Source organism: Lemur catta, chromosome 3, assembly GCF_020740605.2.
Source record: "Lemur catta isolate mLemCat1 chromosome 3, mLemCat1.pri, whole genome shotgun sequence".
NCBI lineage: Eukaryota > Metazoa > Chordata > Mammalia > Primates > Lemuridae > Lemur > Lemur catta.
Window position 1 is genome coordinate 45251051 of NC_059130.1, and position 16227 is coordinate 45267277.

Here is a 16227-nt window from a genome sequence, read left to right on the forward strand (position 1 = left end):
AGTATTTTTATCTCTTTCTCTGAGAAAAATGGAGAGCCATTTTAGGATTGAGCAAAGGAGTGACATGTTTGACTTGACATTTAGAAGTATCATTCTGGCTTTTGCATTGAGAATGTCTGTAGTGGGCAAGAGCAGCAACAGAGAGGCTAGTCAAGAATCTGTTTCAGTAACCCAGACAGATAACAGCTTGGACCAGGGGGTAGCAATGGGAGAAATATGTACACGTATTAGAAATATATTTTAATGGTTGAAGATCAGATGAACAAGATTTCCTGCTAGATTGAATGTAGAGTATGAGAAAAAGAGAGAGATCAAGAATTATTCCAAAATTCTAAGCCTGAGAAACTGAAAGGATAGAATTTACATAAACTAAAACGTGAAAGACTGTGGCTAGAGGCAGTATAGAGGCAAAATAAGCAGTTACATTTTGGACATTTTTAAACTTAACATGTTTGTTATTCAACTAGAGGTGTTGAATGAAAAAATAAATATGAGAATTTGGAATTTTGGAGAGAGATCAGGGCTAAAAGCATAAATATGGGGGTTATCAGCATATAAATGGTATTTAAAGCCATGAGACTAGTTGAGATTACCATGAAGAGGGTGTAGATAGAGAAGGAAAAAGGACCAAGGGTGGAGCCTTGCGTCCTGATATAAGGTCAAAGAGGAGAAAACAGCAAAGGAGGTTGAAGAGGTGCCATCAGCAGGTTGTAAGGAAAAACTCAGAGATAATTGTGTCCAGGAGGCTAAGTGTAGAAAATATTCTAAAAGGAGGTAATGATTGATGGTGTCAATAAGGCAGATAAGTAAGTAGAGAACTGAGAATGGACTGTTAGATTTTGTAATGCAGAGGTCATTGGTGAACTTTGGTGTAAGGTCAGTGTTGATGGACAGATGGAGGCAAAACCCTACATGGAGTGAACTTAATGGAAAATTGCAGAATGGGAATTGGAAACAGTGAATATAAACAGCTCTTTTCAGGAGTTTTGCTGCATAGGTGAGCAAAGAAATGAGGTGGTAGCTGTCAAGAAAAGCAGGGTCAATTTTTTTTAAGATAAGAAAAATTACATATATGAAAAATTGGTGATGTAAGACAAAGAGGGAGACTTGCTATAGCAATGTCATTGATTAGGCAAATAAGAATGGAATTAGAGTCCAGGTGGAGAGATAGGTGTGTGCATCTCAGTGCATGGATAGTTGTCTATAGCAACAGGTGGGAAGGCAGAGCACATGAATATGTGGACCCATATGCTGATTCTTAAGAAGGAAGTAAGGTCAAACAGTTAAAAGTGAGGGTAGAAGATAAGATATTGGTTGCTTTAAAGAGAGAGGAGAATATGTTAGATAGTCATCTAAAAGACTAGAAAAATGAATAGGTTAAGGAAATGTGCTATGATTGCTGTGCTAAATTAATGACCTAATGTTTGCGGCCATGATTTATGAGTGTCGTTTTTCTCAAAACATGTTCTCCAGCATGTCTGGGGGTGCAGAGTAGGTAGAGTATTGGCTTTAATCATAGCTGTGGTTTTGCAAAGCAAAATTATTAAAGGGTTAAAACCATTAAGGGTATATGCAAGACAATGATTATTGTCTTTGACCATATGTTAGTAGTAGATGTTTACTGTAAATGTGGTACAGTTTTCTATAGTTAAATTACCAATCAGATTTTTTAAGGTATTACAAAAATGGTAGACATAAATAATTAGTGAAGGAAATAATTGAGGCTGAACTGAAAATCCCTGACTATGTTTGTTGATATTTCCTTCTCATTTCCCCCCATTACTACCTTACCCCATCCATTTCTTCATTTGTTTCTACCAGTTCATTTAATAAATTTGAATACAAATATGCTTATCAGATTTTAGGTTACTTAGGTTCTATGTGTGTATATACACTAGATGATTCCACTAGTGAGTTCCATGAGGGCAGGGATTTTTGTCTGTTTTGTTTTGATCATTATAACCTGCCTGCACATAATAAATGCTTAGTAAATATTTGATGAATTCTGCTAACATTGATCATTAAGGTCTCTATCTACTTCCCATTAGTGAACAATATTTTTCCCTAAGCATTTACATTAAAAGCTTTGCCATAATATAAATACAAATAGAAAGAAATGGAAAAAAAAGTGTCGTCATATCACTTTGATATTTTGCTCAGGATCTTTTACCTACAAATGTTCTTTTCCCTTTTAGGAAATACCATGAATCTTGACTTTGAGTCCAACTCTACCATTTCTTTATTGGGTAGTAACATAGGTTGTATATTTCAGTAATATTATTAATGCAAAAAATCAGTGGATTTAGAAATACAAGGGAAGTTTTATATTATACTTTAATATGTTAAACCTAGACTTATCGTCTATGTGTTTCTATGCGTACACATATTTAATGCATGTGCTAAACTTAGAAAAATTTCTGTCTGCAAATACCGTTTGCAGAATTATTTAAAGAAATTTTTTTTTTTAGTGGAGCAACTTTTCCAAAGTTAGATACCCTTATTCTTTCTCCTAAGTGTCTTAAACATAATTTGTTTCTATTTTGTGTGTTTAGATTTTTTTACCTTTTTCTGAAATATCCCATTATTTTTATGAACCCTTTAGGATATACATATTCTTGACCCTTATCTTAGAAAGAGTCTACTCCTTTTCTTACTCTAATTCTCAATCTCCTGGTCTATAAAATAAGACAATAGCTGTACATGCATCATATGTTCTTCTGAGGATTAAATGAAATTATTTAAGTGCTTAGCATTGTGCCTAAAACAAAGTATTTAATGAATGGATAACTGTTATTATTATTATTAATAATAATTCACATTCATGGTACATCTCAATCTATATCTGTACATGTACTGGATATAATGTCATTAAGCAAAAATCAATAATATTCTTGATATACTTGAAATCATCAGATAATGTAATTTTAGAAGAGATTTCCATTCAGTGGTAAAAAACTGTATGATATCTAGAACAAATTGAACAAAAGATATAGAAGATGTTTATGGAGAAAATTATAAATCTTTATTACAGACAATAGCAAAAAACTTAAATAATGAAGACATATACCATGTTTATGGATGGGAAGATTCAGTATCATAAAGATATCAGTTCTTTCCAAGTTGATCTGTAAGTTCAGTATAATTCCATTCGAAATCTTGTCACAGAGTTTCATAAAGCAACTCCTCATCCAATATAATTTTATCATGAAATTGCAGAAATTCAGTCACATCTTTAGGTTCCATTTCTAATTCTAGTTCTTTTGCTTTTCCACCACATCTACAGTTGCCTCCTCCACTAACAGCTTGCACCCCTCAAAGTCATCCATGATGATTGGAAACAACTTCTTCCAAACTCCTATTAATGTTGATACTTTGACCTCCCATGAATCATGAATATTCTTAATGGCATCTAAAATGATGAATCCTTTCCAGACAGTTTTCAACTTACTTTTCCCAGATCCATCAGAGAAATCACTATCTGTAGCAGCCATTGCCTTATCAAATGTATTTCTTGAATAATAAGATTGAGAAATTGAAATTACTCTATAATCCATGGGCTGCAGAATGGATTTTGTATTAATAGGCATGAAAGCAACATTTGTTCATTTCCATCAGAGCTCTTCGGTGACTAGGTGCATTGTCAGTGAATCTTTTTTTCTGAGCAGTAGGTCTCAAGAGTGGGCTTAAAATATTCAGAAAACCATGATGTATTAGTAAATAGACATGCTTTCATCCAGGCTTCGTTCTATTTTTAGAGCACAGACAGAGTAGATTTAGCATAATTCTTAAGGGCCATAGGATTTTTGAAATGTTAAATGAGCATTGGCTTCAATTTAAAGTCACTAGCTGCATTAGCCACTAACCAGAGAGTCAGCCTGTCTTTTGAAACTTTGAGTCTAGACATTGACCTCTCTCTACCTGTGAGAGTCTACATGGCATCTTCTTCCAATATAAGCCTGTTTCATCTACATTGAAAATCTGTTGTTTAGTGTAACCATCTTCATCAATGATCTTAGCTAGTTCTTTTGGATAACTTGCTGCAGCTTCTGCATCAGCACTTGCTCCTTCATCTTGCACTTATATGTTATGGAGATGGCTTCTTTCCTTAAACCTCATGAACCAATCTCTGCTACTTCACATTTTTCTTCTACAGTTTCCTCACTTCTCTAAGTCTTCACAGAATTGAAGAGAGTTAGGGACTTGATCTCAATTAGGCTTTGACTTAAGGGAATGTTGTGACTGGTTTGATCTTCTATCCAGACCACTAAAGCTTTCTCTAGATCAGCAATAAGGCTATTTCACTTTCTTATCATTTGTGTGTTCACTGAAGTAGCACTTTTTATTTCCTTCAAGAAATTTTCCTTTGCATTCACAATTTAGCTGTTGGGCACAAGAGGCCTAGCTTTCAGCCTCTCTTGGATTTTGACATGCCTTTCTCACTAACCTTAATCATTTCTAGCTTTTGATTTAAAGTGAGAAAATTTCAACTATTCCTTTCACTTGAACACTTAGAGGCCACTGTAGGGTTATTAATTGGCTTAACTTCAATACTGTTTTGTCTCAGGGAATAGGGAGGCCCAAGGAATGGGACCATGATAGGGGAATGGCCAGTTGGTGGAGCAGTTAGAACACATACAACATTTACTAAGTTTGCTACCTTATATGGGCCCAGTTTGTGGCACCATAAAACTATTACAATAGTGACATCAAAGATCACTAATCACAGATCACCATAACAGATATAATAATAATGAAAACATTTGAAATATTATGAGAATTAGCAAAATGTGACACAGAAACATGAAGTGAGCATGTGCTGTTGGAAAAATGGTCCCAATAGACTTGCCTGATGCAGGGTTGCTACAAACCTTCAATTTGTGAAATGCAATATTTGCCAAGTACAACTAAGCAACATGCAATAAAATTAGGTATGCCTGTATTTATCTCTCTTCATACCAATTTTGCACTTATTAACAAAACAAACACCTAATTTAAAAACTGGCAAAGATTTGAATAGGTACTTCATCAAAGGAGATATATGAATAGTATAAATAAACACATTAAAAGTATATAGTATCCTTAGACATGAGGGAAAGGCTAATTAAAACCACAATGAGATACCACCATATGCTTATTAGAATGGCTAAAATTTAAAAGATTGACCATTCCAAGTGACAAAAATGAGGAGGAACTGGAACAGTCCTACACTGCTGGTGGGATTTTAAAATTGTGCAGCTACTTTAGAAAACAATTTGGCAGTTTCCTAAAAAGTTATAGGTCTACCCAATGGTACAACCGTTCCACTCCTAAGTATTTACTCAAGAGAAATGAAAGCAAATGTCAATACAAAGAAGAATTATGCATGAATGTTCATAACAGCTTTATTTGTAATACCCCCAAACTAGAAGTAATCCACACATTCAACAGGTGAATGGAAGACAAACCATTCTATATCCATACATGGAATACACTTTGGCAATAAAAAGGAAGGAAGTGTTTGTATATCCTACAGGATGAATCTCAAAATAATTTTGCTGCATGAAAGAAGCTAGACAAAAGAGAACATACTGTATGATTCTATTTGTATAAAGTTGTAGAAATTAATTTATAATGATAGCAGATAAACGGTTACAGGGAAAAGAGAAAGGCAATTTCCAAAAGGGACAAGGGGTGCCATATATGCTTATTATCTTGATTGCAGTGATGTTTTCACAGAAGTAAACATATGTCAAAACTTATCAAATTGTATACTTTAAGTATGTGCAGTTTAATGTATGTCAAATTATACCTCAGTAAATCTTTTAAAAAAACCCCAGCTCTGCTCGACTATTATGAGTTTTTTGATTCTGGGTAGGAACTGAGTGAGGTACTCCCTTGATGCTTTCTTAATACCTGTTGCATACTGTTATCATTTAGCATGTTTAGAAAGTACTTGTTTTTATATTTGTACTTCTAGTAGACTATGAATTCCTTCAAGATGTCTAATTCATCTTCATATCTCCAAGATCTAGATCATAGGTTCAAAAACGTTTGGAATTAAAAATGACAACACACCTAACATTTATTGAGTGCTCACTGTGTTACAAGTACAGTTCTAAGCACTTTAGTATCCTATTTAATTCTCACAATATTCTATGTGGTTACTTATATCACCCCAGTTGACTGTTGCAGAAACTGAGACTGAAAGAATTTAAGTACCATAACCACAGGAGGACTTGAGCCCAGGCACTCAAGCTCCAGAGTCCTTTGGCTTAACTACCATTCTTCACTGTGTTCGCTAAAAGTAGCAACCTCTACCTTGTTTTAAACGTTACAGTCTTTTAGAACACAAAAGTAATAGACACCCTTCAGAAAATTAGGAAATTGTAGAAAAGAAAGTTGGCCATCAGTAATCCTTCCAGCAGTGTTTACAGTTTACCTATTGATGGCATATTCCTGCCAGCTCATTCCTTTGATATAGTTCACATAGTATACATCATTTTACATAGTCTTAATTTAATTTGATTTTTTCCATATAATATGGTATTTTTATCATATTACATATAATATTTATTATATAAATACATATTATATAATAAATATATGTTATATATTATATAAACATTTATATAATATATATTGAGTATATATTATATAAATACAATTAAATATATTATATTTTACATGTTACCAGATTACTATCATAACAGTAAATTTTAATGGCTACAGAATATTCTCTTGCATATATATAGCATGATTTATTAATCATTCTCTTTCTTTGGAATTGTAAGGGACATTTGGAGTGGACATTTTGTTAGGTTCCAAGTTTTTTCACATTTGTAAATAATGGTGCATTGATCAAATGACTTTATGTTTCTTTTTAAAGTTTTTTGGATTATTTTCTGAGAACAGATTTGTTATTTGATATTAGGAAAGTATGTAGTGGGATGTTTAAATATGTTTGTTGCTGTTTTCATCTGGGACATTTACAAAAATGATATCTACTTAAAATTGCTGTGTACGAGTAAAGCTTTGAAGGAACTTATAACTGGCACCAAGTAGCAATATTTTTACCATTATAATTAAAGTATTAATGTAGATTAGTGAAGATGTTTTAGTGAGATTTTATAAGGGTGAAAATTTATGAAGCCGTTTAAAAAGGTTAAAAATTATATATTTAAAACTTATCAAATTGAGTCTGAATTTTTAATATTTTAGAAAGTTATAAATATTTATCCTTTCCTACTAGGCAATTTAGGGAAATATGAAAAGCCAAGCATAATAACATGAACCCTTGTAAGGAGAGGACATTTATATAGAATGTTTTAGCCCCTCAAATAGCAAAGGAACATGGAACTTTTTTGTGTGACTTTACATTTGTTTTGTGAAGACTTTGAGTTAGTTGCCATAACAATGACCTAGTAAAAGAGTTATTGCAAATGTTAGCTTAGATTAATAGGTGGGACAGAAATGACAATCTGCACAGAAAGAAAAAGCAAAGGCATAAAATAGAATTGTTCACTTTCACTAAGAAGACATATTTAAGTAAAACCTTTATACTCTTTGTCTTAAATAAATATTTATTCAGCAGATGTAAATAGCTACTTAGAAAACTGAATTTCCATTTTTAAAACTCGAGCAAGAAAAGAAATAGAGGAAAGTTGACACAAAAATAATTGGCCAGATAATTGGTTAAATAATTTGTTAAACTTAAGATAGAATAATTTTAGCATTGCTTTTCACTTTGTAAAGACAGGTGATAGAAAACGTACAGAGCTTTGGAGCCAGAATGACGTGGATTTGAGTCCTGCCTTTGCTCCTTGCTAACTTGTAAGGGCTTGCTATTCAAGCTTTCTGAGTCTCATTTTTCTCATTTGCACAGTGTGTATACATTTGTTTTACTTAGAATATGGAGAATTTATGTGTCTGAATTTTAGTCATTCCAAAACATTTATTGAGAAGCTACTAGTGAACAAAACAAGGTCTCTGCTCATAAGAGTTTAAATCTCTTCTGATGGGGTATGTCAGATAACAAACAAACAAATGGACATATAACATGTTGAGTGATAAGTGCTCTAAAGAAAATCAAGCAGGGGAAGGGAATAGAAAAAGACAGCATGGAGGAGGGATTTTGTGTTGAATAGCAGTGTGGAATGCTGTTAAAGACAAGATATTCAGGAAGTCCTCACAATCTGTGGTTTGAGCAGAGCTCTGAAGGAAGTGAGAGAGAACATGCATCCTAGAAAAAAAGAGAACAATCCCTGCAAAGATTCTGAGGTGGGTACATACTTGCTGCTTTCAAGAAGCAGTGAGTAGGCAAGGCCAGTGATGCTGGGGCGGAAACCTAAGTGGTAGAAATGTCAGGAGGTGGGGTAAGAGGTATTGCCAGCAGGCAGATCACATAAGGACTTGTAGGACATCTAGAACTTTGACATTCATTCCAAATGAGATGGGAGACCGTGGAGTGTTCTCTGTTGAAGAGTGACAAGATCTAAGGTTTTTACAAGTTTCATTCTGACTGTTGTATTAAGGATAAACCAGATAGGATCGGGATAAATATGTTGTGGGAAAAGTTGGAAGGAGATTAGGGATTTTGATGAGCAGCTTTGGTGGAAGGAAAGCCTGATTGATGGTGGATTTAAGAGAGACTGGAGGAGAGGAAGTACAGACAGAGAATAAAGAACTCTTTTTTGAGTTTTGTTATGAAGAGAGCAGAGAAATGGGAATGCTAGAAAATGCATGCCCTTCCCAGTTTGCTCCTCTACCATGCTCTCTTTCAACCACAAGTGGATCAAAAATACACTATTTGCAGGATGAGAAACCCTATATTAATACAAGGAGGACTGACTTTTCATATAGGCGGGTTCCACAGGGTTGACCACAGGACTTGAGTATTCGTGGATTTGGGAATATGCAGGGGTCCTGGAAACAATCCCCAATTTATAATTTGGTAGAGGACAAGTATTATTGAGCAATCGATGGGCTTGTTGCCTGATGTGCATAGAAGCCAATACCAACGGTACCAGCCTTTGAGAAAAGAGATGCTTTATTGCAAGTCACCTAGCAAGGAGACAGAAGATGCTCAAATCTGTCTCCCTGAACTGAAGGCTAGGTTGGGTTTCATAAGCATAGGATAATGAGGCATGACCTGATTGGATCTTACAGTGAAGTGATGCCTGGAGGTATGATCTGACTGGATCTAGCTATGGAGTAATGCCAGGGCTTGATCTGATTAGATCCTGGATCCTGCTATGCAGTGTCCACTTCTTAATTCAGTTCCTGCTCCCCTGTCCAAGCACTTACGTTTTGCCCATAGTCCCATGCTTAGTTCATCTGGACATGCTTGGGTTACATTAACTTCAGCATGGGGATCCATGGCAACTTAAAAACAACTCACAACTTTGTTCCATAAAAGTTGAGCCAGATTGATCTGGTGTGGTTACACAAGTACCAGAATAACCACAACTTTGGGAGAGTACACGGTGCTAACAGGAGGCATCAGGAAAGCCCTCCTAGAGAAGGTGGTATTTGAAGTGACCCTTTAAAACATTGGTAAGGTGCTTTGGAGCTTGGGGCAGAGGGCTTTATAGGGAATAGCAGAAATAATAGTAGTTGAAGACTTAGAGGCAGGAAAGCATCTGTCTGAGCAATTAAAAGAACTGACCAGTGTGACCATCTTTGTGCCTAGTTCAAATTGTTGGACTGTCATGTTAATGAACCATGTGCAAAGCAAATAACACAGCCTGAATCTGGCTATAAAATATGGTTCATTTCATTTGATTTTATACTAGGACTAAGTTAGTTTTAACTAACTGTAGTTCTCAGATTCCTGAATATTAATCTGTTTCTATAAAGAGCTTTTAATTTTATTATACTTTTTTAAACGAAAAATTTAAAATTAGATCTGTATCTTATGAACCAATGTTTTGAAGAAAATAACTATTTTGTATTGGTTACTTCCAATATTCAAAATTTGTTAATACATTGTCAATTATAATCCTGGGACAAAATGATAATATATTCTCATTACTTTTGATTAATACTCCTTTATATATTCTTCTAAGTCTTAAAACAGGGTTCAGTTCATCAGTCTTTGTAAAACTTCTTTTTAGAAAATTTGAAACAAAGCATGAAACTTTAAAAGTAATTGCATAGTTCTCCCCGCCCCCCGCCACCACCCCCCACCCGCCACAGACATACCTTGTGAGTTCAAAATAAGACATCACACAGTCAAAGTCATTTCTCTCTGTCTTTAGGAAATGGAGTTGTTTTTTCCTTCGAGTGGAGGTTGTGGACCAGCAAATACTGCTAAATTTACCGATTGTACTTGTTGCATCGTCAAGCCCCATGCCGTCAGCGAAGGTAAGTGCTATGTTGAATACAGTATATCTGATACATTTTGTTAATAGGATAGCTTATTTTGCTAATGTTTATTTTCTTGATATATTTTATATGTAGCAAATAAAGTATACTTTTAGTATTTTCATTTATTTTTTTCTTTGAAGGCACATGAATAAAGGTGACAAGATATAAGGGAAAATCTGTCTAAATCTCTATCTTTGTATCTGTACATTTCTAGAAAGTGTTCCTTGGGTTGCTGATCATGCTCATGCTCACTCATCCTGTAACAGGTCTTGGTTCCTTGACTTTTAATCTGCCTCCCCTGTTTCCAGTCACATAACTGTGATTCACTTATTTCACTTAAATAGTACATCTAATGTACAATTTAAAACAATGTCTACACACACCTGCAGTATAGCTTTCCTGAGAAAGTTGGATTAATTTTATTAACATCTCAGTATCTGAAACAGTTCTTTGTCTGATATATATATATATGTGTGTGTGTGTGTGTATAGGTGTATACATGTGTGTACATACACATACGTGTATGTATGTATGTACATTGAGAACTTGCAAGTTGTTTCTTATTTTTATCTCCTTTCTTCATCTCTTTATTTTAGTCTGTTTTATGTATTTTTCCCAACTATCTCAAATCTTTTTGGAAGTTAGGTGGGATATAATTAAAAAGATCACCCTTAAAAAACTAGAATATACTAAATAATATACAGAATTGAATGGATTTTTAATTTTATGTTTTCTAAGTACCAAAGTGATTCGTGAATACAGTAGAAAAATTGGAAAATAACAAAAATAAACAACTTTCTGTTTTTTCATCATCCAGAGATAGTCATTGTTAATATTTTGATGCATTTCCTCCAAATCCTTTTCTTCTGCATTTGTATATGCATGTGTGTACACTGATACACAATGAATGTAATTGTTGGCATGGTTGAGGTCTTTTGGCTATTTTAATTTTTGTGAGCATTTTTGGCTGCCTTTAAGCCTCCATGAATATTTTAATAGTTTATTTAATAGCAATCATATAGACATAATATTTGAATACTTATGTTGTTTCCAGTTTTTTGATATTAAAAATAAAGCTCTGAAGAATATCTTTGTACATAAATATTTGATGATATCTCTGATCATTTCCACTGGCTTACTTTCCTAGAAGTAGAATTATTGGTTGAAAGGATATGAACCTTAAAGATCTTGTTGCATAATTAATATTTCTTATTTAGGAAGTACTGTAATATCTTATAGATCTAAGGATCTATAGGACCATAATTATAGGGAGCTAATATGCATGATGGGTAACAAACATTTGTGGAGAATTTGCTAATGTATATATGCCAGATAGCAGACTGGTATCCTATACAATAATCTCCTTTAATCTTGATAGCAAGTATGTCAAATAGGTTGATTTATCTTTCTTTCCCAGATAAGGCACACTAAGGCTCCATGACATTATTCCCCCCAATTAAGAGTAAAGAATCCAGGATATAAACGCTTTTTTTTTTACCTCAATGCTCTTTCCTCTATACTGTATTGCCCCAATAGCAATAACCACAAAAAAAGTCACATGGTTAGTAACACTTCCATGAGAAGTGACAGCAATAGTTGAAATGGCTGGTGCTGAAAATCTATGAAAAAAAATTGGAATCTTATGTTGCACTCATTTTTCTTACCTGGGGAGTTACGTGGGTGCATGTTGAGTATTTTTAATCTGAAAATCCAAAATCCATAACTTTTAAAGCACCAACATGAAGTTTAAAGGAAATAAATGTTCATTGGAGCATCTTGGATTTCAGGTTAGGGATGCTCAACTGGCATAGTATCTGCAAATATTTCAAAATACAAAAAGTCTGAAATCCACAACAGTTCTGGTCCCAAGTGTTTTGAATAAGGGATATTCAACCTATATGTACACACATATATATGTATACACACATACATACACATATGTGTGTATATACATACATATATATATAAAAAATATGATGAGACAAGTTCTTCCTTAAAAGGCATCAACTTTTTAAAAAGCTTATCTTTGATACCTTATGTTTTGCTCAATTAGATTTTTATCTGGTTTAATCTTTTCCAAGGAAAAATGTGATGTGTGGAAAGAGACTGAAGTAAAATAAAGCAGAATTAGAATAAATATTAATTCAGATAAATATGATTGAAATCTAATAAAAATAATAATGTATGTAAGTGAACAGTGATGTCAAAATGACTAATTTTTATATAATTTTTATATTTATACAGTATTAAATTAGTTTTTAGTCAGCTATTCTTAAAGATTAACTACTGTATTTCTTTCTTGCTTTCTTTCTCTCTTTCTCTTTCCTTCTTTCTGTCTTTTCTCTCTTTCTCTCTTTTCTTTCTTTTTCTCTCCTTTTTCCTTTCTCCTTTCCTCTTTCCCCTTTCCTTTCCCCTCTCGCCTCTCGCCTCTGGCCTCTCCCCTCTCCCCTCTCCCCCTCCCTCATCCCCTCTCCCCTCTCCTCTCTCCCCTCTCCCCTCGCCTCGCCTCTCCTCTCTCCCTCAACAGTCTCGCTTTGTCACCTGGGGTAGAATGCAGTGGTCACTGCTTACCACAACCTCAAACTCCTGGGTTTAAGAGATCCTCCTGCTTCAGCCTCCTGAGTAGCAGGGACTACAGGAATGTGCCACCACACCCAGCTAATTTTTTCTGTTTTTGTTAGAGACCTGGTCTTGCTCTTGCTCAGGCTGGTCTCCAACTCCTGACCTCCAGCAATCCTCTTGCCTCAGCCTTCCAGAGTGCTAGGATTACAAGTATGAGCCACCATGCCTAGCCAACTACTGTATTTCATATATTTATATTTGATATGTAACGTTAGGGTATATAAATTAAGGCAAAATACATTTTTATAAAATCTACTCAGATGGCAGAATACATTTTGGCATTGCAAGGGTTTTTTTTTTTTTTTTTTCTTTCTTTCTAAACCCGGATTTCTGGGATACTTTAAGACCACTTTGAAGTATGTAATTAACCCAATTCAGATTTAACTGCAGCTATAATGAAATATGGTTTAAGTCTCACACTGAATTTATTATAATATTAGATTCACTTGGCCCCCTTTCATTGCTGATGTTTATCTTTTTCTATTACATAATGGTCTCATCTCCTGGTATATTTAATTTTACCTACAGTCTAGTAAAGGCACACAAGAAGGTATTTTTTTAAAAAGGAGTTGCTAATAAGAGAGCATCTGAAATGGAATAGGGTTGTCCCTTCTGTTGACTTCCCAACAGAAGGCCCGAATAGCCTGTTGAGCAAGCAAAAGTAAGTTTATTGCTTCATACAGCAAGGGAGAGCACAACCTTGGTAGATGGAGTCTTACCAGACGTTATAAAGGAGAGGTCATGAGTAAGATATTGTAGAGTTTGGAATCTAACTTTGAGAGGTTTAAGGTGTCTTTCAATGCAGTGATCTGATTGAGACTGGGCAAAGTTCATGACATAATAGTTTAGGGTAAGTGGAAACAGTGAGTTAAGGATCTTAACCAAGTCTTGTAAATACACAGTTGTTTAATAAATGAGTTGTTTGCCCAGTTGGGGGAATATTGTGAAAAGGGAGCTGTTTGACTAGTCTATTGTTGGGATTAATGGATTTGGGGGAAGTTCCTGAAGCAAACAATGAAGTCCTTTACTGATTTACATCCTTATCTTTCTGGGCAAGAATTTCTTGGCACAAATAGTAGTCATGTGCATGTAGGTGGCCTTAGTTCTTAGTCCTATAGTTAATCTATATTGATGTAGTGGTTTTACTTCTCCTTCTAAGACAGCTAGAAAAAAGAGTGCCTAGTTTGTGGGTTAAATGGTGGGGAAAATATAATAAGGTGAGTTTGAGGCATTTGTAACTTTTTATATATACAGATTGAAATGTATATTGTCATCTTGGGACTCAGGTTTTAAAAGGGAAGAAAAACAAGTGAATGTTCTTGTGTTTTTATTTTTACTTTTTTTTATTTCACAATTATGCAGTGTGTTTGTTTTTATGACCCCAGTATTATTTATATGTAGTTAGTTTAATCCCATCAATAAAAAAGAATTACTTTTACTCTGAAATCAGGCTAAGTTTGAATACTGGTTCTGCTACTAGCCATGGGATAGTGGATAAATTACTTTACCTCTATATTGTTATTTATAAAATGAGAAAATAATATACCTTCTTCATGGAAGCACTAAGAATAAATGTATTAGTATACAGAAGGCACTTAGAACAGTACTCAGCACTTAGTGCTATAGAAGTGTTAGACATTGTTATTATTATGATTATTACTATTGCTGCTGCTACTTTTAATATCATTATCTTTTAATTTTTAAGTAAAGTTGAATGACTCTCTACTAACAAAACAATAGTTTAAAATGCTAACAAAAATCAAATATCTACATCTATCATCCACAGAAAAAAAGAGAAGCTCATCATTGTTAAAGGAACAAAGTGCTTTAATTATTTTTCCTAAAGTCTAGGTCTGATTTAAGTTCATGAAGTTTTATTGTTTACATCTGGTTGATTTAGCAGCTATTTTCTGATTGCCTATTATGGTTGGCTCTGGCCAGGAGATGGTAGCTGAATCTGGAAGAGCTCCTTTTGCACTTGTAATGGCCAAACAATTTAGCCTTTTTAATAACCCTAAAGTTTTGTTGTAAATTTTTCTTTCTTATAACAGATTTATGCATTAAACAATTTTACTGCATTGTTCATAATACATTCCTTTCTGAAATTTAGTTTGTTCATCAGTAAAATGAGTTAAGATGTTTTAAAAGTTTCATCTGAGCTTTTAAACCCATATATTCTATTATTCTAGGAAACTGTGTAGAAAATTCTTGTAAAAAAAATTGCATTCTGTATCTCAATGTCGTGTTTTGGTTGTAAAAATTATATTTTCATGGGGAATGTTTCAAAGCAATTTTAAATTTCATTTTTAAAAGACATACAGAGATACTTTGGGGTAGTCTGCATTTAATTAACTAGGAAGCAAATTATTTATTAGAATAATGACCAATTTGCAAATTTAACATCAGAATTGGCTCTAGTAGGCTAATTGAAACAGGACTGATAGCTGCATGGTCTTACTTATCAAGCTCCTCACTTTGAAAAATTGGGTTATTCTTACTCAGAACCTCTTTCAGAGTTTTAATATCCACCCTAACGGCAGTTTTGACACTAGATGGGCTGAGAGCCCTAATAGACACATTCCACCCAGTACAACCTCCTCAATTTGGGCTGATTGAATCGCTTAAGTTCCCAGCTTTTCGTATTAGATTTTCTTCATGCAATTCAGTTTCTGGGATAGTGTAAAAGAGGCATGGAAAATTTTTGTGTAAATAGATTGGATTTAAACATTGTAAATCTAACTCAGTTACATTAAAAATTCTTGAAGTGGGCCCAGTTTTGCTTAGAATGTCACCACTTTGGAGTTTTGTGGTTTTTTGTTCTATCTGAAAGAGTAAACAGATGGATTCATAACAGATGCACAAGTACATTGAACTACGTATAGGACCCTGACTTTGAATGCAGCTTAGCATGCATTTTAGAAACATGAAATTATAGGCAGTAAAAATATCCTATGAATTTGTAAATTATGAGAACGTTAAATGACATTAATGATTTATGGATTTAGAAAGAATCTTAAGAGTTCTGTGAGTCCCTACAAAAGAATGCCAACTTTCAGGAAGTATTATGGTCCTGAAGAGGTAGGTATGTATTAAGTTTAAAAAAAATCATTTACACATAGTGAAATTTTTTGTTTGCTAATATGTTTCCATATCTAATAACCTTTAGGGAATATGAAAGTCCCTAGGATTATCAATTATTAATAATTGGAATGACTTGAGTGAAGGCAAAGGCCCTCGAAGGCAACCATCCCAAATCTTATC

The 16227-nt window shown here is 34.1% G+C and overlaps 1 protein-coding gene across 2 annotated transcripts in view; it reads left to right on the top strand.

Moving 5' to 3' along the window:
• NME7 (NME/NM23 family member 7) overlaps nucleotides 1-16227 on the top strand; it is a 190149-nt gene that overhangs the window by 57410 nt on the left and 116512 nt on the right. For both annotated transcript variants that reach the window (XM_045547425.1, XM_045547426.1), the window contains exon 7: nucleotides 10236-10341. In XM_045547425.1, coding sequence (XP_045403381.1) covers nucleotides 10236-10341 — 106 coding nt within the window. The remainder of the gene's footprint in view (nucleotides 1-10235; nucleotides 10342-16227) is intronic.